The sequence below is a fragment of the Ruditapes philippinarum genome, unplaced genomic scaffold, assembly GCF_026571515.1.
Source record: "Ruditapes philippinarum isolate M1 unplaced genomic scaffold, ASM2657151v2 ctg925_1_1_1_1, whole genome shotgun sequence".
Lineage (NCBI taxonomy): Eukaryota > Metazoa > Mollusca > Bivalvia > Venerida > Veneridae > Ruditapes > Ruditapes philippinarum.
This window is the reverse complement of record NW_026855000.1, coordinates 173830-199791: the sequence shown is the minus strand read 5'-3', so window position 1 is coordinate 199791 and position 25962 is coordinate 173830. Positions and strand designations below refer to the sequence as shown.

The following is a 25962-nucleotide window of genomic DNA, read 5'->3' as shown; positions in this document are numbered from 1 at the left end:
AACAAGCAATCACAGCTTAAACAAAGTTATATTGCATGTCATGTTGTTATTTCCTATATTTGTTTTGATTATACATTATGAACTAAAGTAATTAATATGAGAGGAACACAATGGCAATGTCTGAATGGAAAGTTTAAAATTTTTATTAAAAACCTACTAGTTTCAAATATGCACTACTCTTTCAAGGTACAGAATACATGAAACTTGTCTCTAAAGTGCACTATACTAAACCAGTGTGACATTATACAAATGTTTCTAAATATAGAATCTTGTTCTAAATTCATTTATTTATTTATTTTATAGATTAAGCGCCCATATTTGTGGCTACAAATGTTTCCAGATAGAGTTAAGCAGAGGCTACGACTACGCGGCCTTCCACGATGATATTAAAAAACTTTACGACATGGCAGGTGTGAAAAATGAACACACTGTCTTCCTGTTTACTGATACCCAGGTAAGAATCAGTGTCAGAAATGGGTCGCAATTCTGTAAAAAAAAATATTGTAGATTGGTTTTAAAAAAAAATTTTCCAAAAATTTTCGACAAAGTTGAAAGCTGAAAATTTGTCTTATTTAGTTTGAATTACTCACCAGGTATGAATTGAAACTGATGAAAAAGAAAGGATGCAGAAAAGGGTTTAGTCCTACTAAATTTAATTTGAGTTAACCTGTTATTGCACTAAGGTGACGATTATTATAATGAATTAGGCATTAAGTAGAATTTTTGTTTTAAATGTTTGTAATTTATATAATTTGATTTGAAATTCGTCAACTCAGTCTTTTTAATGTTTTTGTCTAATTTACATGTATATCAACAGTATGTTATAAACATCATTTTTAAAACGTAAATTCTGGCAGCCCATTGTCATCTTTATTAATAGTTATGTAATCAAGATGATTAAAACGTTAACATAATCTATTTATAGATCGTGGTCGAGGAATTCCTGGAAGATATTAATAACATCCTCAATTCCGGTGAAGTTCCGAACTTGTTTGAACCGGATGAATATGAACAGCTGATCATTGGTTGTAGAGGTGCGGCTAAAGAACTCGGTATCCCCGAGGGTAACAGAGATGCCATTTACGATTTCTGTATTAACCGTGTCAGGTAAAATTGACCTAAATTTAGTTTATGTGAATTTTTTTAGTTTAATCGTGTTGGAAGCTATAAGCTTATTGAAACACTCTCAAAGCAGTTTCTGGAACTAACCAGTTTTAAAGGGATATTCAGGCAAAATAATGACAAAAATATTAAAATGTTCTTATGTACTCAAATCACACTAAAATGACTTTTCTTGAAGTTTCAGCATGAATTTCTGTCTAAATTCTATATATTTTGGATTTGAAGCGTAAATTTTGAGGGCATTTACAGAATAATTAATAAAAAATTCAAAACTAAGAAATAAAAATTTTGCCTGTGTCTCCCTTTAAGCCATGAGTGTAACATTCCTTCTTCAAGGAAACAACCGCTTGCCTCTGAACCTACACGGCCAGGAATGCTATGATGCCTGCTGTATTATAAATTTGTTATAAATATTTCTGACAGGTTATATGATGGAATATGAACAGTTGTTTGCCATATAACCCTCAACTAGCAGTTCCAAACAGTTATATAAGGTCATATAACCTGTCAAATACATGTATCTGTATTAACTAATAATATAGGCTACTATAGTGTGATAAATGACCTTGTGTGACATGTGTCCTTAGCTCCGACCTTTTCACTTAACATTGATTCAATCTTTTTTATTGTAGGAACAATATCCATATTGCATTATGTATGTCGACATTTTTATTTCAGGAAACAATTTCCATATTGTATTATGTATGTCAACATTTTTATTTCAGGAACAACCTCCATATTGTATTATGTATGTCACCAGTTGGTAATGCATTCCGCACCAGATGCCGTATGTTCCCGTCACTCGTAAACTGTTGTACAATTGACTGGTTCACAGAGTGGCCCAGAGAGGCATTGTTAGGCGTGTCTAAATCATTCTTTGAGAATGTTGAACTTGGTACCGATGAATTAAAGGTAAGTGTTTTCAAATTGTTTACCATTATGAACTGAGAAAACTACCACTTCAAGAAATGATATGACCCTTTTTACATGCAGTTATGAGAGAATGATTGTGTTTATTTGAAATAGATGTTGTTTTTGGGGTTTTTTGTAGTAAAGTAAATGTGAAAGTTTATTTGTTAGTAAAGTTTTTGTTATTATTATTAAAGTTAAAATGAGGGGTGGAATTCAGGACCCTATAATATCCTGTATTGCAGTTTACCCATAATTTTATGTGAAATTGTTTCACTCTTACTTCAGTTACATATATGTGTGTTTATTGTTATTTAAGTTACATTTATTTCAGTTACACCACAGGAAATTGAAATTCTATCAATATTAATGATAATATCCAAAAATCAAAATATACAGTATAAATATACTGTATAGGGGTATATTTTGGATATTATCATTAATATTGATAGAATTTCAAGTTCCTGTGGTTATTACATGTGTGGATAATTGTTATGTCAGTTATACATGTGTGGATATTGTTATGTCAGTTATACATGTGTGGATATTGTTATGTCAGTTATACATGTGTGGATATTGTTATGTCAGTTATACATGTGTGGATATTGCTTATGTCAGTTATACATGTGTGGGATATTGTTATGTCAGTATACATGTGTGGATATTGTTATGTCAGTTATACATGTGTGGATATTGTTATGTCAGTTATACATGTGTGGCATATTGTTATGTCAGTTATACATGTGTGGATATTGTTATGTCAGTTATACATGTGTGGATATTGTTATGTCAGTTATACATGTGTGGATATTGTTATGTCAGTTATACATGTGTGGATATTGTTATGTCAGTTATACATGTGTGGATATTGTTATGTCAGTTATACATGTGTGGATATTGTTATTTTAGTTACATATGTGTGTTTATTGTTATTTCAGTTATATATGTGTGTGTTAATTATTATTTCAGCAAAGTATTGCAGAAATGTGTGTGGAGATACATACAAGTGTGACGGACATGGCGGACAGATTCTTCAACGAATTAAAGAGAAAGTACTACACCACCCCTACAAGTTACCTTGAACTGATCAATTTATACTTGTCCATGTTGCAAGAAAAAACAAAGTAAGTATATTTTGGGGTACCGGTATTCAAGTGGTTAAAGGTGACAGCTTTTTAAGCCTATAACCCAATCAAACAAACAAATTACATGCCTTCATTTCACCTTTATTTACATATAACTTGATCGTTAATTTTAAAAGATATTTTTTTAAAGAAATTAAATATTTTCTATTTCAATATTACTACTTCAGAAAAGAAATAAATAATTTTCTATTTCACTATTACTATTTCAGAAAAGAATTAAAATATTTTCTTTTTCACTATTACTACTTCAGACAACTGAAAATGGCGAAGGATCGTGTACACAATGGTCTGATCAAACTGTTGGAGACCAACGAACTTGTCGACAAGATGAAGAAGGAGTTAGTTGCCCTTGAACCGGAACTTAAGAAAAAGTCGGAAGACACAAATAATCTTATGGAACGTCTGGTCGTTGATCAAGAAAAGGCTGACGCGGTAATTAAATATTTTATTGTTGATGAAATTTTTTGAGTCGTAAACAGTAAATATACAGATGTCAATAGTTTGGTCTGCAACACCAACTTAGTGCAAAATCATTATTATGTGTGAGGCGCTTATTTTTGTGTGTGTTTTTTTTCTTCGTGAATTAAGGTTAATCCGCAAATTAAGAATCCAACAAAATTTCATTTTGTCTGCTGTGAGGTTATCCTGCATTACATTATTTACATTTTACATTTTGGAGTATTAGTACCCACGAAAATGTTCTTTGTGACAAAACCACAAAATTGCATGTCCACGAAATTAAGTGAATTCATAGAAATTAATTTAAAGTCTCCAATTGAGTCCCATTTAATGATGCTCAATCATGAAACATTCTAAACACTTAGATTGGTAAAGTATCAATGGTAGTTATTATCTTACTGAATAACTTCAGGTACGTAAAGTTGTCATGGAAGACGAGGCTGTTGCCAAGGTGAAGGCAGAAGAGACTCAAGCTATCGCCGATGACGCTCAGCGTGATCTTGACGAGGCTATACCCGTACTGGAGGCGGCCATTAAAGCTTTAGACGCCTTGGACAAGAGCGATATTTCTGAAATCAAAGTGTTCAGCAAACCTCCTGAAATGGTGCAGACTGTGATGGAGTCTGTCTGTATTCTTCTCGGACAGAAGTAAGTTACTAAGCCTTTTTTAATACGACCAAACATGATCTTTATGGCTGAGTTGCTTAAATATCATATACTTTACACAACTTTTCAATCCTTGTAAAAGTGTGAAAACCTTTTTTGTATTGTCACAGCGTGTTGTTTAATTGGGAAGGCAACACACAAAGGTTTTTTATTTATAAATAGCATTGATGCATAATTTAATCAAAAAAAGATAAATATTAAAGAAAATATGGCAATATGTGGATATTGTACTGTGATCTTTGTTGTCTGAGGCTGCACTAATTACTTTTTCAGGACAGATTGGACATTTGATGAAGCTATTTATATCAATAAATGTTCACTTGGTAATCAATTTTTTCAGGATGGACTGGACATTCAATAATACTATTTATATCGGTAAATTTTCACGTGGAAATTAATTTTTCAGGATGGATCGTACATTCAGTGAGGCTACATTTCAGTAAACAGGGCTGCCGATTTTCCGCGGATCCGCGGAAATCCGCGGATTTCATGAGCTCCTGGGTCATTTTTGAGATCGATGTAAATTCGACAAAGACAATAAATTCATTCGTCATATTTTATACAGTACCCAAAAACCGGCACACTTCGGCTTTTATCGTTACGCTAGCCGCCTATGGTACGTCTGTAAGCGCTTTTCTCATTGGTCATATCGAGTCTTTTCCGGCATTCTATTTTAGAATAACCAATCAAATTACAGTTTACATTGTCGCTCTTGTCTGTTGTCAAAATGCGTCAAAATGTCGGATATTTGTCAAATTTAGAGTCCTGGAAATTGATTTTAGGGCATACCAAATCATCAGAATCCAGGAGCTTTCAGGGGCTTCGCCCCCTGAACCCCACCAGGGCTCTGCCCTGGACCTGCCAAGGGGGCTTGCGCAGCCCCCTTGACCCCCGGCGTATTTTCCGCTGATTTTGAAATTTGCTGTTGGCAGCCCTGGTAAATGTTTAAGTGGTAATTAATTTTTTCAGGACTGATCGGGCATTTGATTGGTAAATGTTCACTTGGTAATTACTTTTTCAAGACGGATTGGACATTCGATGACACTATTTATATTGATAAATGTTCACTTGGTAATTACTTTTTCAGGACGGATTGGACATTCGATGATATTATTTATATTGATAAATGTTCACTGGTAATTACTTTTTCAAGACGGATTGGACATTCGATGACATTATTTATATTGATAAATGTTCACTTGGTAATTACTTTTTCAGGACGGATTGGACATTCGATGACATTATTTATATTGATAAATGTTCACGGGTAATTACTTTTTCAGGACGGATTGGACATTCGATGACATTATTTATATTGATAAATGTTCACTGGTAATTACTTTTTCAGGACGGATTGGGCATTCGATGACATGATTTATATTGATAAATGTTCACTGGTAATTACTTTTTCGTATTGATAAATGTTCACTGGTAATTAATTTTTCAGGACGGATTGGGCATTCGATGACATTATTTATATTGATAAATGTTCACTGGTAATTACTATTTCAGGACGGATTGGACAGCAGCTAAAGCTATGTTAGGAGATGCTAACTTCTTGAAGAAACTTTATGAATATGACAAGGACAATATTGGTGAGAGTATTCTTAAGAAACTGAAGAAATACATTGAGAATCCAAAATTCATTCCAGAGGAAGTGGCCAAAGTGTCAAAGGTAAAATTGGGATGTTTTTATAATTCACCAGTGTGCTATATTCATGTATATACTTGTGTGTTGAATGTGATTTGAATGGCAGTCCTGTGTGTTAAGTTTACAACATCTGAAAACATATAATTTGTAAAAGGAAAAGTTGCACTTTTATTCAATAACTTAATGTTTCAAATTTCATAACTATTTCTGATTCATATCTATAACTGAAAAAAAAGTAGAAACAAGGAGTACCTAATATAGTGTGTTTATTGTTTTTCATCATTAATCTTTTTTATTACATACTTTTTGATGGTTTATATATGTATAAACTGTGAAAATATCAATTTGATATTTTCACTGTTTTGAATTTAAGCCGGTTATGTTGTTTCAGTGACATACCAGTGTGCACAGTACTGGAAACCAACTTAATGATGTCAGGTTGTAAATGACGTCATGTTGAATTATTATTTGGCACGCTTTTCATTTAGTATTACATTAAAATGTCCTTTTAAACGTTTCTTTGCATATAATAAAAAGAAAATTTGTTTAGTTCAGTGTAAGATCGAAATATATTTCACCTCGTGAATACCAAAAGTTCATATTTCACTCGTGGCTGCACCACTCATGAAATATACCTGATGGTGCTCACTATGTGAAATATATTCAGATCTTACACTGAACTAAAGAAATATCCTCCACATTCATTAAAGAAAGGACAACTTAAAGTGTGGATGAGTTATCTAACTTGTATATTTTTACGTAATTTCTAGGCGTGCAGATCTATGTGTATGTGGGTACGAGCTATGGACACTTACGCCCATGTATACAGAACAGTGGAACCAAAACGGCAAAAGTAAGTGAAACCGACTATAACTTTACGTTAATAAACAGTGTCTATTCTAGGATTCGATAAACAGGGGGGATTTTTATCAAAAAGTGAGAATTTATTGCATTTGTTAATCTTTTTCTTTCTTTCTCTATGTAAAATTTCCCCCCTGCCTCGGAAAAAATAGAGGGGAATTCTAAAAAATATAAATGAATCGTCCCCCCATCCCCCTTCCTATAATAGACAGTGAAAAAACCTTTAGTTTTGCATTATATCTAAAGTTTAGAACAGACTATAAAATGTTGATTTTGAAATTTGTGAACAAACTAGCAGTTAGGAATTCATAAATAAGCAAACTGTTAAATATTGTTAACAAAGTACTTATCCCACTTTTCTCTAGAAGCACTGTTTTGTTCCAAAACGAAAAACCTTTAACCATTGCTGCCAGAATTCTTTGAGTTCCTTTCCCAGTATTTTAATAATGACAAACCTTTATTTAGCAAGCTGAGCTGTTTATCTCTCAAAGTGAGCAAGATATATAATTTTATAATTGTTTGATATTTTAGGTTAGCTACAGCCCAGGCTGAGTTAGATGCTGTGATGACAATGTTACGTGAGAAACAGGCGAAACTCGCAGAAGTCGAGGCAAAGATCGCCGAGCTGCAGAAGACGTATGATGACAGCATGGCTGAGAAACAAAAACTAGAGAGAAACATCTCGACTACCGCTGCTCGATTGAAGAGAGCGGCCAAACTGACGACTGCTCTAGGTGACGAACAAGTCAGGTGGGGTGAGACTGTCGATGTAAGTGTTCTTTAATTTACTTGTCCTGATACCATTGTCGGAACTGTTCATTTTTTATTCTTAATAGCTCATCTGCCCAAAAGAAAAAGTCAAGCTTTTAGGATGGCTTTGTCGGGATCATTGAGTCCAGCTCATTTACGTGTTGAGAATTGAGTACCATTCAAGCCGGTGCTAGGGAGCCTGAGGGATGTTGCACTTTTTCATTAACCCTCATGTACAGACTCAATCAAACTGAATCTGCAATTTTAATGTAATTTTGCTATTTTCAATTCTTCCGAGGGATCACTTTTTTTCCAGATATTTCACATGAATGTATATAAAACATGTTGTTTTATTTTGTTCTTAAGATAATTCTTTTTTTTGTTCTGTGTTTTCCTTATATTGATATCAAAGTATACATGTTTCAGAAATTAATTTAAATTTATAATTTCTGTAAATTTTTCCAATTTTTGTAGAAATTCAATATTGAGATTGGCAATGTGACAGGCGACGTGTTTGTCGGTGCAGCTTGTGTAGCGTATTACGGCGCGTTTACCAGCGTGTATCGTCACGAGCTCGTGGAGAACTGGATCCAGCGATGTAAAGAACTGGACATCCCGGTAACGCAGGGTATGACGATAACAAGTGTGCTGGCAGATAACTACGAGATAAGACAGTGGAACACAGACGGTCTGCCGAAAGATCAGGTCTCGACGGAAAATGCTATCCTTGTTACAAGAGGGCGACGATGGCCACTTATGATTGATCCACAAGAACAGGTTAGATTGTTAACACCTATAACTCCCTAAATTGTGTGAATGTCAACATGTTTAACTCTGTAAACTGTGTGTAACTGCACAATTGAATTTCAATCTAATCTTTGTTAATGTAAATACTTAAAAAATCAAAATGTATGTTATGACCCTCACCTACATTGAATTTGGAACTATAGAGTTTATACAGTGAGCCAATGGAAAAGCTATCAATCTTTTTTTTTATAAATACCTTTGTATTAAGACTAGTCTGAATGAAAAACGTGGTCATTATTTGTAGGTAATTTCTGAACAAATGTAATACTGGTCTACAGTTGGTAGAGAGAGAAAACTAAATATTTTTTTGACTTTTGTGACAGGTTGAAGCACTAGCAATATTTAGTTTTTATTATGAAATACCATTAACTTCAAATGAACTGCCCAATAGTCAAAGCATAGAAAATCCATTCCACTAGTTTAGCATGTTGACAATTTAATTTTCTGAATTTTAATACTGAAGTCCCTTAAACTTCAAATGGACTGTCTTATCTTCAAATCAGGGAAAATCCACAAAGCATGCAGATTACTCAAATTTAACGTTTTAATACTGAAATCCCTTAAATTTCAAATGGACTGTCCAATATTCAAATCAGGGCAAGTTCATTACAAGTCCGGAAGGTATAGCAGGTTATAGAGGAAGAAATATATTTAAAAACAAGTTTTGTTTATCAGTTTTTTTCTATAGAAATTTTGTTTTGTTATTTAGGCAAACAGATGGATCAGAAATATGGAGAACAAGAACGGTTTAAAGATTATCAAGCTGACTGACGGTAATTTCTTGAGAACACTGGAAAACTGTATCCGTATTGGTATGCCGGTACTTTGTGAGGATTTGGGTGAATTCCTTGACCCAGCCCTGGAACCAGTCTTGTTGAAGCAGACATTTATGCAGGTGAGTGAAAGGAGTGATGATGATGAATACAAACATAAGTACTGGAAATAATGTTGCATTGTACCAGAATTAAGCTTTTTCATGCAAATTAATGTGGTGAAAATATGTGGCAGTTAAGCCGTATAAGGGTTATAAACAAATGCAAAAGAGTAATCAATGTTAACAAAATTGTAAGGTCAACCCTAACCATTGATGTAAACAAAACGGTAATAACTAAAAAAAATAAGTGTTATAGATGCAAGGTAAAGGGTAACATGTGTATACTAGTTAAAACGTTTAGATAAATATACAGATATTAGCAAAACTGTAATAGATGTAATCAAAAGGAGAACAGACATAAGCAGAAGGGTAGTAGATACAAGCAAAAGGATATAAGATACAGGAGTGTAGATAAAGGTAAACTCAGTAGAGACATATATGTAGCTATAACATATAAGCTTAGCTTTTTAAAGATACACCCAACATTCATGTAGTGTTATTTTAGAATAATTGCATTATAATTGACATTTTTATAGCATAATATAATATTCACCATGTACATTTTATACATTACAGGGTGGTAGATTACTGATCCGACTTGGTGATAGCGACATCGACTATGATAAGAACTTCAAGTTCTACATGACCACAAAGATGTCCAATCCGCATTATCTACCTGAAGTCTGCATTAAAGTAACCATCATTAACTTTACTGTCACTAAATCTGGCCTGGAGGATCAGTTACTCAGGTAATTTCATCATTTTTGATATTCAGTCCATATTGGTAAAATATTGAAAATAAAGAAACCAGTCTAGGGAATGACACTGATTTTATTGGTCAATTTTGAAATTTGCAAGATGAGCCAACCAATCAGATTGTATAGAAGTTTAGACTGGCCTGCAGTTTTATTAAGTTTTATGGTGTTGATATACTCAGAAAATATCCCAGAAAGTCTATTTTGGCTTAGTGGTGACAAGTTTAAGATGGTTTTTCTTTCAGTTTTGTATTTGTTTCCTTTTTATAATATTTTTAATATGAGACACTTTTAGTGATCTTCTTAAATCTGATATTTTTCCCCATCCTTAATTAAAATTTTGTATAAAGGTTGCCAATCATTATATGCAGGCTCTTAGTTACTGATGGTAGTCAAATTTTTGTATATTCATATTGAATTTTTCGTATTTGTTTCCTTTTGTATGATGTTCTTTATGTGAGACACTCAGTACCTTCTTCAATCTGATATTTTTCTCCATCCTTAAAAAAAATTGTGTAGAAAGGTTGCTGATCATTATAATTATGCATTCTGACCAGACTTTATACAGAATGGTAGTTAAAAATGCTTGTATATTCATATTGAAATTCCTTAAACACTTATAGTGAAGTGGTGAGCTTGGAACGTCCTGACCTTGAAGAACAGAGGAACCAGCTCATTACAAAGATCAATGCTGACAAGAACCAGCTGAAGGCTATAGAAGACAGAATTCTCAAGCTCCTGTTTGAATCTGAGGGAAACATCTTGGACAATGAGGAGCTTATTAACACATTGAATGATTCTAAGGTAAAGAGATTTTAAAAAAAAATGTTTTTATCTGCACAATGTTGTTTAATTCTTAAGATGTCACAATGTCGTTGAAAATAGATTACAACTTATATTAACAAATTAGCAAATCATCATTAAACATTTGAAATAAATATTTTGAGATGATTTTCACCAAAGTTCGTTCAAGTTTACTGCAAGAATCCCCTTTGAAAGAGGTCAGCAATAATTCTAAAAATATTTAGAAAAAATTCATTTTTATTGACCTATCGATTGATCACTAGGTAGAAAGTTAAACATTATACTGCTGTTGTCATGAACCAATGTATAGGACATTATCAATCTTTTTTTGTACCAGTATTGAAAGGTCACCTTTCTAGGAAATATTCTAGTTTTAAACCTTCAAATGTTAATCTCCTTTTTTTTTGGTTGCTAGGTAACATCTGGCGTGATCAAGCAGAGATTGGCCGAGGCCGAGCAGACAGAGGAGAAGATCAGTCTTGCACGTGAGAAGTATCGTGTCGTAGCTACTCGAGGCTCGGTCATGTATTTTGTTGTAGCCGACATGGGAGGCGTAGATCCTATGTACCAGTTCTCTCTGAAATACTTCAAAGCTGTAAGTTACATATTTGGAACAGCCTGTTCAAATTTTGAAGACCTTGTCTCTCAGGTTATATAAAGACATAAAGCAGATTCGAAAATAGAATTTTATTTAAACTTTGTATCGCCATGATTTAAGAATACGATAAAAGAAACATTTTAAGTGAAAAATAAAATGGCGGTCACTGACCTCATTTTCAAATTATCTGTCAAAACAATTTGCAAATTACATAATATGTTGATTTGTGGTAACTATTTAAAGGAACTTCACTGAGGTTTTTTTGACAAGACCTGACTAGAAACATATTCTAAAAACTGTGACTGATTATTTTATTGTATATTTCCAGCTGTTTAACCAGACGATAGAGAACAGCGAGAAAAATCCCGACCTTGAGAAGAGGTTGGAGATATGTCTGCGGGAAACCACCCTCTCTATATACCAGAATGTGGCAAGGTAAAATTCTATTAAAAGCTATACCATGTACTAGATAATGGCTTTGTAAAAGTTCTATTAATAGATTTATTTGTGGCCTACCACTAGCTCTATATACACCAGAATGTGGTAAAGTAAATTACTATCAATAGCATACCTCTCTGTCTATACCATAATGAGGCTTAGAAAACTTTAAGTATAAACAATATTCTTGAATTTCGTAGTTCCATGGCAATACATATGGAGCTCAGCTTTTATCTCAAGTCTCATATACAAATGATGGGCTAAGCATTGCAAACAGAGATGGGTATTTCCATGCAAATCTTGGTGTAATTTGAAAGGAATTAAGAAAAAAAAAAGTGAATTGGTAATGACTCAATAATAATAAATTGTATTCAGAAAGCCTGAGTCTTAATTCTTTTATGATATACAATGCAAACGATTTTCGAGCAATCCAAGGTAAAACAAAATATATCATATAGGAATTTTGCCAGGACTGGGCGATGAGTTCAAGTGAATGGAGGAATTTGAGCGATCCCAGTTCGAACGGACAGAGTTTGACTGTACATGTAGTGTAATTAATATGGTTGTATTTTTCAGAGGTTTATTTGAGAAGGACAAACTTGTGTTCTCCTTCATGTTGTGTGTTGAGATAATGAGAAACGCGGAGGAAATCTCGGTCCCTGAGTGGAACTTCTTCCTACGTGGCGCTGCAGGTAGGTTGACCTAATTAGAATTTATTTCTTACACCACTGAAACCAGCCCTCAAGGGTATAAAACTTTTATCGGAGTTTTGTCTCGAATCTCAAGATTTTCATTGGTTGATATTATATTCTGTGTTGGTTTCTGATCAGTCAAAAACCTGAGATTTGAGTTTGTACTCATAATTTGTTTTGTGCAATTTAAAACCAATCTAAAAAATTGAGGTCAAAGAACCTATATGCTAACTCATTAAAAAGTATTGTCAATACAGTAAAAATTCTGAAAACCGGACCCTGTCATGACTTGACCAAAAGTTAGATTTTCTTATCTTGTATCTGGTTCTATTCTAATGTGTTTTTGTTTTTTTTGTATAAATTTATTTACAGCCTCAGCAGAAGGTTAAGAAATGACTTGTAAAAACTAAATGTTTTAATTGTTTATTGTTTTTTCCATCTTATTTGTTATTGTTTGCTCCTTTCTTTACCAAAAAAAAAAAAAAAAAAATGTTTCAATTTGATTTCATTTTCAATGTTCCATTAGTTGATCATTTAGATTTTTTGCAGTATTTTGAGTTAATGTTTTTTTATGAAACTTAAATTCCTGTTTAAGAAGCAAAACAAAAAACAAAGAATATCATACATGCCATAATGTCACTAATTACGGGAGAGTCCCAAAAATCAGGTGACTGTCCCAGAGATGCCCCGGAGATGATTTAATATGTCCCGGTAAAAATGAAATTCTGAAATAATCTTCTTATCATAATGCCACGGACGTCAGGGACTGTCCTGGAAATCAGGTGACTGTCCTGGAGATGATTTATGTTCCAGTAAGAATAAAAATCTTAAATAAACTCCTTGCCATAATACCCAAGACTTCAGGGACTGTCCCGGAAATTAGGGGACTGTCCCGGAGGTGTCACGGAGATGATTAATGTCCCGGTAAATAATCTCCTTTGTAGCAGGAATTTATCATAATAATACATTTTATGTTAAGTTAATTAATTTTTAGTATGCCTGTAAATTATGGCATGTATGAAAATATATTAAAATAAACAACAACAGAAAAGCAATACATATGAAAACATCTGACCTCATTACTTTTATTGTCCCAAGTTGTCTCTATGTTCAAATCACAAGATCACCAATATTGATGTTTTGACCAGTGGTAAAACTGTCTTCTTTGTAATTATTATGTCAGCTTTTCACACAGCATTTTCATATGTCAAATTTTTGTGCTTATCTATAATTTGGTTATAACTCTACTGGTCTTTATAGATATAAACTTATTAGGAAGAATTTTTAAATTACTATATCATTAACTAGAGATATGTTTAAATTAAAAGCCCATTATGTCCAAGAAATGCTGTCATTTTTAATTTCTCAAAATCTGTTTATTTTTGGTCTTCATTTATAGTTTGCAACAAGTTACTCATTTGCCAATTACCTGAACTGTCTTGAATCCTTCAGATTCTTTTTGGAAATTAATTCATGTGATAAGGTGATTTATTATTTTGTATGGAATCAATATACTACTTTGTGTATACTTTGCTACTTTTATGACATATTATTTTACATTTAGCACTATTTCCTGCAGGTTAAACAAGCATCTTACATGCTCTAAAGCCGTTATTTAAACATTATAAAATGTTTGACACTTCTACTAAAGAAGTAAATATTTATTCATTTTTTGAGCAAAATGTGATTTTATATCCATTACTATCACTAATGATATGCTAAACTTCTATATCAAATCAGCTATTTAAAGTTCATATAAAATTAATTTCATTTTAGTCTGCTAGGAAGCTATTAGGCATACTTTTGAATTAATTCCTGTAATAAACCAGTATTAAGCAATGGTTGTAAAGTTTCTTCCTTAACAACACATTGCCTTTTAATAGGTTTGAACTTGCGCAGCCAGCAATAATTGCTTGCCTAAGGTGTTATCCTCTCGGCCATACCGCAACTAACAGTACAAGTACTCCTTATGTCTGAGTTAACATCTAATGATGGTTTTGTTTTCCATTCAGGTCTTGATAAGCAGCGTCCGCCTAAACCAAGTGTACCTTGGATCAGTAGGCAAGTGTGGAACTCGGCTTGTGACCTTAGTGACTCACTCCCAGCTTTCCGTGGAATTTACAATGACCTAACCAAGACTCCATGCTGGGTCCAATTAGGAGAAAATTTGGTTTGTATACTTTTATTCATAAGTTTGTTAAAAAACTATTATTTTAATTTTTCTTTAATGGTTACCGGGTAATAGACTTATAATTTCCTAAAACAGATGAAAGTCATTGGCCTATGGTTATTATACATTCATAGATGTCTGCCCTTTATATAGTTTGCTGACCTATTTATTGACTCTGGCCTTTAAATATACTGATAATCTATTCATAGATAATCTAGATAAGAAAATACACCCTGCAACAGAATAAAATTATGGGTTTGGGGTTGCTCAGAATTCACCGTTAAACTATTTTTAGATTTTTGTCCTATTTATAGATTGATCAAAGTCTATTTTTAGAATTCTTGCCTATTTATAGACTTATAATCTATTTATAGATAAGAGGAAACCCTGAAACAGATGACAGTTATGGGCCTGAGCCAGATGCCCCAGATGCCGCTGAAGATCAAGAAATAATAGATGATGGCACAGTGAAAGGTCACTGGGACAAGAGACTGACAAGTTTCCAGAAACTTATGTTCATTAAAGTATTCAAGGAAGAAAAAACTATATTCGGAACAACAGACTTTGTGAGAGAAAACTTGGGCAATCAGTTTGTTGAGAGTCCAAATGTTGCATTACAAACCCTGTACAATGACATGACCAAGGTGGCTCCGCTTGTGTTTGTGCTGAGCACGGGCTCAGATCCGATGGGAGCTTTCCTTAGATTTGCAAGAGAGACTGGTAACACTGATAAGTAAGTCAAAAGTTTGAGTTATTGAGATAATTATAAAGAGATAAAGATATTTTTTTTTTTTTTTGGGGGGGGAGGGGGGTTCGATTTACTTGCTTTACTTTAAATAGTTTGTTAATTTGGTATGTGTTTCCTCACCGCTATAATTTTACGTCATGGAATGACTGTACTCAAAAAAGATTTTCTTGTTATTTGAAGTATGAGCAGAAATGAAGAAAAGTTAAAATAAATGAAACAAAATGACATAGGGTGGCTGCCTGTCATGCTGTGGAGGGTAAATTACAAATACCACTGCCACAAATCGCATCTACATATAAATACCTGAAAATTGAACAACATGTAGTCCTTTAAAATGAAAAAAGAGTCATATTGTTCTGTATTTTTTTTAAGTTATTTTTTTTTAGTCTCATCAATTATGGTTTGTTTTGATAAAAAAAAAAATGAGATAGTCAAAATGACTTAGAACCAAAGGTCCAGGTTATTTTCAAAAAAGAAATCATTGTAAATATATAATTTCCTTAAACTTCATAATAAAAATCATACCACATTCACATATATTTATGACAGATTATTTTATATTTCAGGGTCCAGTCCATCTCACTGGGTCAAGGCCAAGGTCCAGTGGCCGAGAAAATGATCAAAAGTGCTATACAAGTTGGAGACTGGGTCTTCCTACAGGTTGGTTTTCTTGTCATTTGTTTACATTAAGTTTTGTTTTTGGTCAGAAATTTTGATTGTAAGTTCTTGAATGTATTTACATGAGTCACAAAGCTATTGAAATCTTTGGAAATGTATTAATGTGAAAGGCATACAGTCAAACCTGTGAAGTAAGGTCATCCAAGGGAGATACGGAACATGGCCTTTATAGACAAGTGGTCTTTATTTGGAGGTTACCTTGTTCTTTTTAATCAATGAAGGATTGTAAGAGATTTTCCTGTATATACAGGGTTGTCTCTATTCAGAAGTTGTCTTTTACACATGTTTGCCTGTATAATGCTTCAGAAACCAGTAAATCTTTGCTATATCATAAGGGGCAAACATGAGTTTTATTATGTTTGAATAATGATTTTAAAGCATGTTAGATGCATATCCCACACAGAAACTAGTGCTGAATGTGAAAATAATTTATTTGTAAGTAGTAAAATGTAAACAAAGTAGTAATTTGTTGTTTCCTTGAGCAAGCAAGAAACTTTACACTCATTGCTTGCTTAATTAATACTGGTTAGTTCCTGGAATTCAAAGGCGTATCAATAAGCTTATAGCTTTCAGTACAATCTAACAAAAAATAATTTCGCATAAGCTAACATGTAGATAAAAATGGTTTTGACTGGTTATATGGCTCAACTGTTATAATGTAAAAATAAAAGTAAAAAATATTTAGTTATACTGAGCATATTCCTTTTTTCTGATTTGACATTAGACATTTTATTTATAGATATGCAGTATTTGTATTTTTTATCGTTTTTGTGTCGCCTCTACGGAGTAGTGGCGACATATAGGGATCACTTCTCCGTCGTCTGTCTGTCCGTCTGTCTGTCTGTCTGTCCGTCCGTCCGTCACAAAACTTGTCCGGACTACTCCTCATAAACTACTGGTGCAATTTCATCCAAACTTTACAGGAATGATCAGTACCAAGTCTAGTTGTGCATATTGTCAGCATTTTCCGGTTCAATGATTTTTGTCAGAGTTATGGCCCTTTAATAATTTTTATTTTTAAAGTTTGTCCGGACTAGTTCTCTTTATAACCACTAATGCAATTTCAATGAAACTTTACAGCATTGAATCTTGTAGCTCAAGTCCTTGCGCATTATTGCACGGGTTTTCCGGTTGAATGATTTTTGGCTGAGTTATGGCCCTTGATAAAAAGGTTGTTTTTTTTCTCTGTGTTGCCAGATACGCAAAAGCTTGTCTGGACTACTCCTCATAAAACTACTGGGTGCAATTTTATCTAAATTTACAGGAATGATCAGTACCAAGTCTAGTTGTGCACTGTCTGTCCGTCTGTCACAAAATTTGTCCCAACATGAAATTGGCCATAATGAGGCGGACACATGTGATTACTGATCGCTCTTGTTATAATTATATAATTATATATTTATTTAATATATATTATGCTCATCCAATGAGAATTGCTGTAACAAACATATAGTAAAATAATCACCTCTTTCATTTCACAGAACTGTCATTTAGCGGCATCTTGGATGTTGCCGATGGAAGAATTAGTAAAGGACATCTCGGAGAAACCTGATCAGATACATGACGAATACAGGCTCTTCCTCAGCTCTATGCCATCGACCAAGTTCCCTGTCAGTGTACTACAAAACAGTGTCAAGGTCACAAATGAACCGCCCAAAGGTCTCAAGGTAAGCATGCAGGTTTCTATATTAAAGCTACATGCTACATGCCTCCAGATGAGCCCATATTGTTCTTTTTAAAATTCAAACTTGATAAAAATATACTAAGATCTTAAGGCAAGGAAGAAGATTTAAGAGATTCAATTAATAATTTACATGTTATGTGTGATAACTGACTGATTTTGCAGTATTTATCACCATATAGTTGCTGTGTTCTTGACTAACACAGTAAGAGTTATTTTTGCATAATTTTACCTTTTCTTGTAATTAATGTGGATAATAAGTGTCATTTGCAATGTGTAAATTACTTTCTTTATTTACTTTAAAATATTTTTAATAATTTTGCTTTAAACAAAAATTTTTGAGGGAAAAATATTAAGAATGAAACTGTTATAATCATTACTTAAACATCTTGAAATTAATTTTTTTTTTCAATATGGTTGGGCAATGATGACTTTAGTCTTTTGTAATATTTGTTAATAATATCTCTTCTTTTTTTTTCTTTTTTTTAGGCAAATACTAGGAGAGCCTTTGCTGAGATTACTCCAAACTACTTTGAAGACCATGTGCTTGGAAATGACTGGAGAAGAATCGTATTTGGAGTCTGTTTCTTCCATGCTATTATACAGGAGAGGAAGAAGTTTGGCCCACTTGGTTGGAATATTAAGGTATTTGGTAGTTTATAGTTATATATAATTAGTACACCCTCTGCACAGCAATAGCCTTTTAGGGGCACAAAGTTTTTTTGGGTTGTTGATGAGAGGGGACTCTCTAGAGAGAGTAAATTCAGTTTTGAAATGTTAGTTTTGGAAAATAATATAGATGTTGTGAAGAGGTAATTGTTCTACAGAGGTTAATTTATATTCTCATGCCTTGGCATACTTATGCAAGTATACATTATACTTTTTTGCCAGTGAGATATATTTAATTTACACATTACAGAGAGTTATTACACCCTAATCATTTATTATTTTATTAATATTTATATGTTGCACTTTTTGCCAGTGGGATATATTCTATATTGACTCATTATAGAGACATATTACCCCCCTAATAATATATATTTATATTTGTATTTTTATCCAGTGAGATATATTCTATAATTACTCATTACACAGAGAATGTACCCCCTAATCATATATATAATTTATATATTGCGCCTTTTGCTAGTGTGATATATATATTGTATATTTACTTATTACAGAGAAGATTATAAATACCCCCTTATCATGTATATCTATATATTGCACTTTTTGCCTGTGTGATATATTCTATATTTACTTCTTACAGAGAGATATAGCCCCTCTTATAATGTATATTTATATATTGTAGAACAAGTTCATGTATAAGTTATTTTCATTTATAACACATTTTGATACATTGTACTTTATTGCCAGTGAGATATATTCTATATTTACATATATTGTACTTTATTGCCAGTGAGAAATATTGTATATTTACTCATTACAGAGAGATATATATTTATATATTACAGTACGAGTTTAATGACAGTGACCGTGAATGCGCTCTACTCAATCTGCAGATATTTTGCCAGGAAGGCATTATACCGTGGGACGCCCTTGTTTACATCACTGGACAGGTAATATATATGTGGTCATATAATTGTCTACATGCAGTTTTTAATTTGTTTTATTACCGTAATTAAAGCTGCATGCCTCCAGATGAGCCAAAATATTTCAAGAAAATCCAATTTTAGAATACATTTGGTCTACATGCAGTTTTTAATTTGGTTCATTATCATCATGATAGGTGCTCCACTGAGGTTGAAAGGCCTTAAAAAATATAAAATTTGAAATTCTTACATAGATAAGTATAGCACATAAATTAAAAAATTTTCAAAAGATGATAAAAAAAGATATGTATATATTTTAAGAGTAAAATTGAAGATTGATTTTTTTTGTTCAATTCTTTCAGTGAAAAGCGTTTCATTTTCATTTTTGGGTCATTTTGCACAATAGAATTGATAGTTCAGTAACAACGACGTGAGGAAAACACCTGAAATTCTAAACAAAGTTTTTGGTTCTTTGTTGCAGTTTTTAAGTGAAACCTCAATACACTAATAAAATATCCCTCTAAAGGCATGAGGGGCATCTAACGCGATAGATCTTAGAAAATATATATAAATTACAGTTTCAGCTATTTATTTGCATTTTTAGAATGTTCACTATATACATGTGTATTTATAGATTACATATGGTGGTCGTGTCACCGATTACCAGGATCAAAGATGTTTGGGAACCATTCTGAAAATCTTCTTCAGTCCAAATACACTGGCACCAGACTACAAATATTCTGTCTCTGGTCAGTATAACATATAGATCATTATTCTTTTCCTTAATTTTTTTTTTTACACCCTACAGGTTTCATGATGCTATTTAGATTTTGTCATAAATTCCTGGATGGGAAGTTTGCAAGCCTTGTTATTATTGTAGTTTGATTGCCTTATTTGTATTGCAAACTCCTAAAAAACCTTTCATATGAAAATGAAATATATGAAATAGTTTTAGAATCCGTGCATTGTAGAAAATCTTTTTGTTACGCATGATATCTTGGTTTTAATGAAGTGTTGTTTATTATATTATATTTACAGGCACATACTATGCCCCAGAATCCACTACACTGGAGGAATATAGACAATATATAGATGGTCTACCTCTCATAGATCAACCAGAGATATTTGGCATGCACGAGAATGCTAACATTGCTTTCCAGGTAAGTTATTTTTTGTCACACCTGGTCATTGCTTCCCAGGTAAGTTGTATTCTATCACACCTGGTAATTTCCTTCCAGGATAGTTGTTTCTGTCACACAGGGTCATTGCCTCTCAGGTAAGTTATTTTCTGTCACACCTGGTAATTTCCTCCCAGGAAAGTTGTTTTTGTCACAATTGGTAATTGCTTCTCAGGTAAGTTTATTTCTTTTGTCACACCTGGTCATTGCTTCCCAGGTCATTACTTTCTAGGTATTTTCTTTCACACAGGGTCATGCATTGCTTTTCAAAAAAATTATTTCTTGCAATACATAGACATTACTTCCCAAATAAGTTCAAGTCTTTCAATACCCTAATACATGGTCATAGATTTCCTGGTCAGTTATTACTATTCATTCAGAGCCATTTCTTTTAGGTTCTTTTACTGTTCCCAAGAAAAAAAACCCATATTATGATGTGAAAACAAAATCATTTTTAAATGATTATACAAATGAAATATTTTTGATATATTTCATTTTACAGACACAAGAGACACAGAACCTTGTCAACACCATTGTTGATGTACAACCTCGCATGTCTAGTGGAGGAACTGGTAAATCTAATGACGAGATAGTGTATGAGCTAGCAGAGACGATTCTTGGTAAACTAATGGACAAACTAGATATAGAGTTAGCCAACAGTGAGATGTTTGAACCTGACGAAAAAGGTCGTCTTAATTCACTGACCACCGTGCTCACTCAGGAGGTCGAAAGATTTAATAAACTGCTCAAAGTTATCAAGGTTTGTTGAAATCTATTTTTCTGAATTTATCTATTAGATTTCTGTCTTAATAGTTATGAGGCTGTATTTTTCCATTTGTTTTCTGTCCACTAGTCTTGTTTGTTTTGTTAAATACCAAAATTGAAATAATGTCAGTTTTATGTCTTTAAGGACAGATTATTTCTCAATTTTCCAAAAACATATGATGCCGCATAAAAAGTTATATATAACCAGCTAGCTTACAGAAGGTCATTGGTTGTACTCAGGTGCCAGCTTATGCTAAGTTTTTATGCCCCCACAGAGTGGGAGCATATAGCGTTGCACTTGTCCGTCCGAGTGTCCGTCCGTACGTCTGTCCGTACGTCCCGAAATTTTGTGAACCCATCTCCTCTTAAACCGGATGGCAGATTTTGCTTAAATTTACAGGGCTGAACAACCTTAATGTGTAGATGGTAGTAAAGGAAGGAATTTTCACTGCGACCAAATTTAAGAGAATTATGGCCCTTTGTTGATTTTTTCACTATATACTATGTAAAATTTTGTGAACGCAACTCCTCTTAAACCGGATGACAGATTTTGCTTAAACTTCCAGGGATGAACAACCTTAATGTGTAGATGGTATTACAGGAAGGAATTTTTGCTGCGACCAAATTTAACAGAATTATGGCCCTTTGTTGATTTATAGTTTTCAATTTGTGGCACATGTAGTCCAAAAAATATTTGACCAAGAGTCATTAGATTGACAGAACAGTGGCGTGTGGGGGCATCCGTGTCCTATGGACACATTTCTAGTTTTTTAAACATTTATAGATGAATTGAACATGTGCTTTGTTTGGAAATAAGATCAGTTATTATAACTTATATCTTTTAACCTTGTGACTGAGGGGTTGCCTTTAAGGGTTTAGGCAGCCACTGTTCATCCCTGCATGATCGTAAGAGGCAACTAATTGTATTTGAATACTGGAGTCTGCGCATCTTTTAAAAGCGATGGAAATTTATAAATGTTTGTTTGCTTTTCTATTATATTCAGAACTCTCTGGAGAACCTACAGAAGGCCATCAAGGGTTATGTGGTAATGAGCGAACAATTAGACGCTGTATACAACAGCTTCATCAATAGTCACGTCCCAACAATGTGGGCTAACGCAGCGTATCCGTCCCTGAAACCACTCGGAAGCTGGGTACAAGATCTGGTGTACCGTTGTGCTTTTATTGATAATTGGATTCAGCACGGAATTCCCAAGTCTTTCTGGTTGTCTGGTTTCTTTTTCCCACAAGGTAAGATTTTATTTCAGAGGCATGTTTGTATATTACAAGTGAACCCTTGAAAATATTTCACTCGTTGTGGTACCAAAAAATTACTTAATATTGCAAAACATTTACAAGAACATAAACTATAAAATATAAGAATATAACTAAATATTTATTCCTTCTTATTATATATCTAAGTTTAATGTCTGCCTGGGGGAGGGATTGGTAATTACTGGTTAGTTATCCAGGAAAGTTGCATGTACTTAGGTGGATCTACCACCAAGTTAATGATAAAAATGTGTAAAGAGAGGGCAAAAACAAAATAGAAACACAAATTTCAGTTTGCAGAACAATACACACTCTGTGATACTCTAGTTTTAATAGAAAACCCTTCTCAAATTATTGGACTCATTAATTCCATTGTGTCTGAATTTTTTTATTATATTTTGCCTTTATAAACCTTCTAAAATAGAAAAAAATAGTATTGTGGAAAGACAATATTATTTTATCAACTTTTTATTGGAGCCTTTGATATGTCAGCTATTTTTGGGCTTACTCTGTTATTACTGTACCTCATTATGTGTTTGGATACAAGTAATCACAAGTTATTTCCCTTTTGTACAGGATTTTTAACTGGCACCTTACAGAATTATGCTAGAAAGTATAATCTGCCCATAGATCATCTAAGCTTCAAGTATCACGTGTATCCAGTGATTCGTGACCAGAAAGAAGTGTATAAACAAATGACAGACCTCAAGTTTGGAGAAGAAATGGAAATGGATAAAGAAGTATGTAAAGCATTATTTACTTCCCTTTATATTTTTTACACCATTTGCAATACACTTTGTTACTGATTGAGTTCCCTCCATTTGTATTTTTGTACCATTTGTAATTCAGTTTAATATGTTTTTCAGTTCAAAAACTAAAAATAACATTCATTTATATTATTTACAACATTTGTAATTTACGTTATAATTGAAGTTGCATCCATTAGACATTGTATGCCATTTGCAATACAGATTGGGGCACAAAGATTTATAAGTTAAAACTGAGTTACCTCCTTTACATTGTTAACACCCTCTGTATTTCAATCTATAACTGAAGCTACTCTGTACTTCTTTGTGGGACCATTTCCAATGCTTGCTATCTTTCTTTGATTTGTTGCAAATTTATTTGTTAAGTAATTAATTTCTCTTTTCATTTATTTTATTTGATTATAATTATCTTAAACATGGATTTTTGTCAAAGAATGGTGTTTTATAATACTTAGCGTATATAGATTGCCCATGTAAGTCCATCTGCCAGATCTCTCCATCCACAAACCTCCGTGGTCAAGGGGTTAGAGTCGATGACTTCTAATCCAGTTACCTCTCTGGCGTGGGTTCGATCCCCGGGAGATGCTTTGGTTGTTTAGCACTGAGAGTCGATGACTTCTAATCCAGTTACCTCTCTGGCGTGGGTTCGATCCCCGGGAGATGCTTTGGTAGTTTAGCACGGAGAAAAGTAGTCCAGTACTGGTGTAACTCTCCAGGAACGATGGTTAGGAAACTACCCGCCTATATGACTGAAATACTGTCGGGGAAAAGGCGTAAAGTGAAACAAACAAACTTAGTATGCGATAAATAAGGAGATGAAAATTTCTTTCCAGTTGAATGTGCCCGAAGATGGTGTACTTGTCCATGGTTTATTTATGGATGCCAGTGCCTGGGATATGGAGACAATGAAGATAATTGATGCATTACCGGGAGAGATGAGTGCAGAGCTTCCTATGTTGCATATGGAACCGGATATGGATATTGAACCTGATTCAGCGGACTATATGGCACCGTTATACAAAACATCTGCTCGTGCTGGTACATTATCTACGACAGGTACATTACATAACTTTCTTATTTTTAGAAATTGAATTTTTTTTTTTAGTGGGGTGATGCACATAAGTGGGTACATGTATTTTCTTACCTTAATTAAAAGATGTTATTCGGAACTTGGCAAATGTGGGTTTTTCCCAGCTAATCCGTCGGTACAAACAGACCTTTACCATTACAGCTTCACGGTGCACTACCCATCACAATAGATTGGTCAACCTGTTGCACTTATTTTGGAAGCTGTAACGTAGTTGTAAATACTTGTTTGTTTCCACGGATTAGCTGGGAAGAACCCATATTTTCTTAATTTCGGGGGTTGTTGAGTAAATTTTTATTTATATTTTCATATGTTTATTTGTTTAATTGACACATTTACTTCATAACATGAAATCTAAAGACTCTTTAAGATAATGAAGTGTTTCAAATATAAAAATATAATTGAAGTTCATTAAAGATTGTGAATTTATAAATGGTTACCTTAGTGCAATAACAGAACAAGTCCTAAATTAAATAGCAGTTAATTACTTATTGCACTAAGGATGATGAAAAGTTCTTTTTTTTAACGTATTTTCTTCTCATGTTTCTCAACAGGTCACTCTACAAATTACGTCGTAGCTGTTTATCTACCGTCAGATCTACCACAGGACTATTGGATAGCAAAGGGCGCTGCTTTACTCTGCCAACTCAATGAATAAACAAAAATGGACTGAATTTTATCACATTTTAAGAATAGCACTTGCAAAAAAAATAAACATTTATTTAATTATTCCAATGGCAACCAGTTAAGAGTTCAGCTAAGTTTACCGTTAAGAAATAAATATTTTAAGATCAGCTTAATTTACTGATAAAAAAGAACAATTGTTAAAAACAACTTGGTGCTGTGAAAAATAATCTCTGAAAATTGAAAGGAACTATATTTTATGGTGTTATGTGCAACAGTTTTACAAGAAATTGAAACAGACTATATAATATATATGCAGATCGGTATTATTTGAATATTTCTGTACATTATGATTTATTATACATGTTATATTTTATAATTTTTTATTTTACCTGAATGTGAATAATTCATTGACAGATATTTGTATGTGTGAAAAGTGTGCTTTATTGAAAGTTATCCAAAGAATTAAACTGAAATATTGGTTGAAATATGTGCTGATTTAATCAACAGATGAGAAAAAAATAGTTTGCTGGAAAATGATGCTATATTCTCTTCACTAGAAAGAATATAATTGAGGCAAGGAACACCACCTTGACTAGAGATTCACTTTTACGTTGTGATTTTTAAAAAAATAACATTTGCACATATTGTATGTTTGGAGACCAGAAAATTGAAGAAAATTACTGAATATTTTTCATATTTTTGTTCAATTTTAATTGAAGACAATGTTGATGAACTTTGCTGTGATAATGTCATCCATATATTATTGCATGAAGAATAATATGACCGTTATTAAGTATGATGAGTAGTTATAATGTGAAGTGTCATTTATGATCTATTATTTTGAAGTATTATACCTTAGTATAAACATCCAGTGTGATAAGTTTATGTGGAGTAAAAAAATGTATTTT

At 33.1% G+C, this 25962-nt stretch overlaps 1 protein-coding gene across 1 annotated transcript; it reads left to right on the top strand.

Moving 5' to 3' along the window:
- Window positions 1-303: 303 nt before the first annotated feature.
- LOC132741762 (dynein axonemal heavy chain 6-like) lies at window positions 304-25124 on the top strand (the record flags this gene model as incomplete). The annotated part of the gene is given in 29 exon segments (XM_060730020.1): window positions 304-454; window positions 926-1107; window positions 1848-2034; window positions 3001-3155; window positions 3428-3608; window positions 4048-4283; window positions 5814-5976; window positions 6723-6805; window positions 7345-7582; window positions 8038-8340; window positions 9080-9265; window positions 9821-9993; window positions 10623-10803; window positions 11219-11398; window positions 11730-11836; window positions 12416-12531; window positions 14544-14701; window positions 15076-15434; window positions 16016-16109; window positions 17609-17794; window positions 18298-18453; window positions 19281-19385; window positions 19993-20107; window positions 20397-20518; window positions 21039-21296; window positions 22306-22552; window positions 23150-23313; window positions 24174-24396; window positions 24982-25124. Coding segments are annotated over 29 exon segments (5113 nt in total), but the record flags the coding sequence as incomplete, so codon positions are not given.
- Between the last annotated feature and the right edge of the window lie 838 nt (window positions 25125-25962).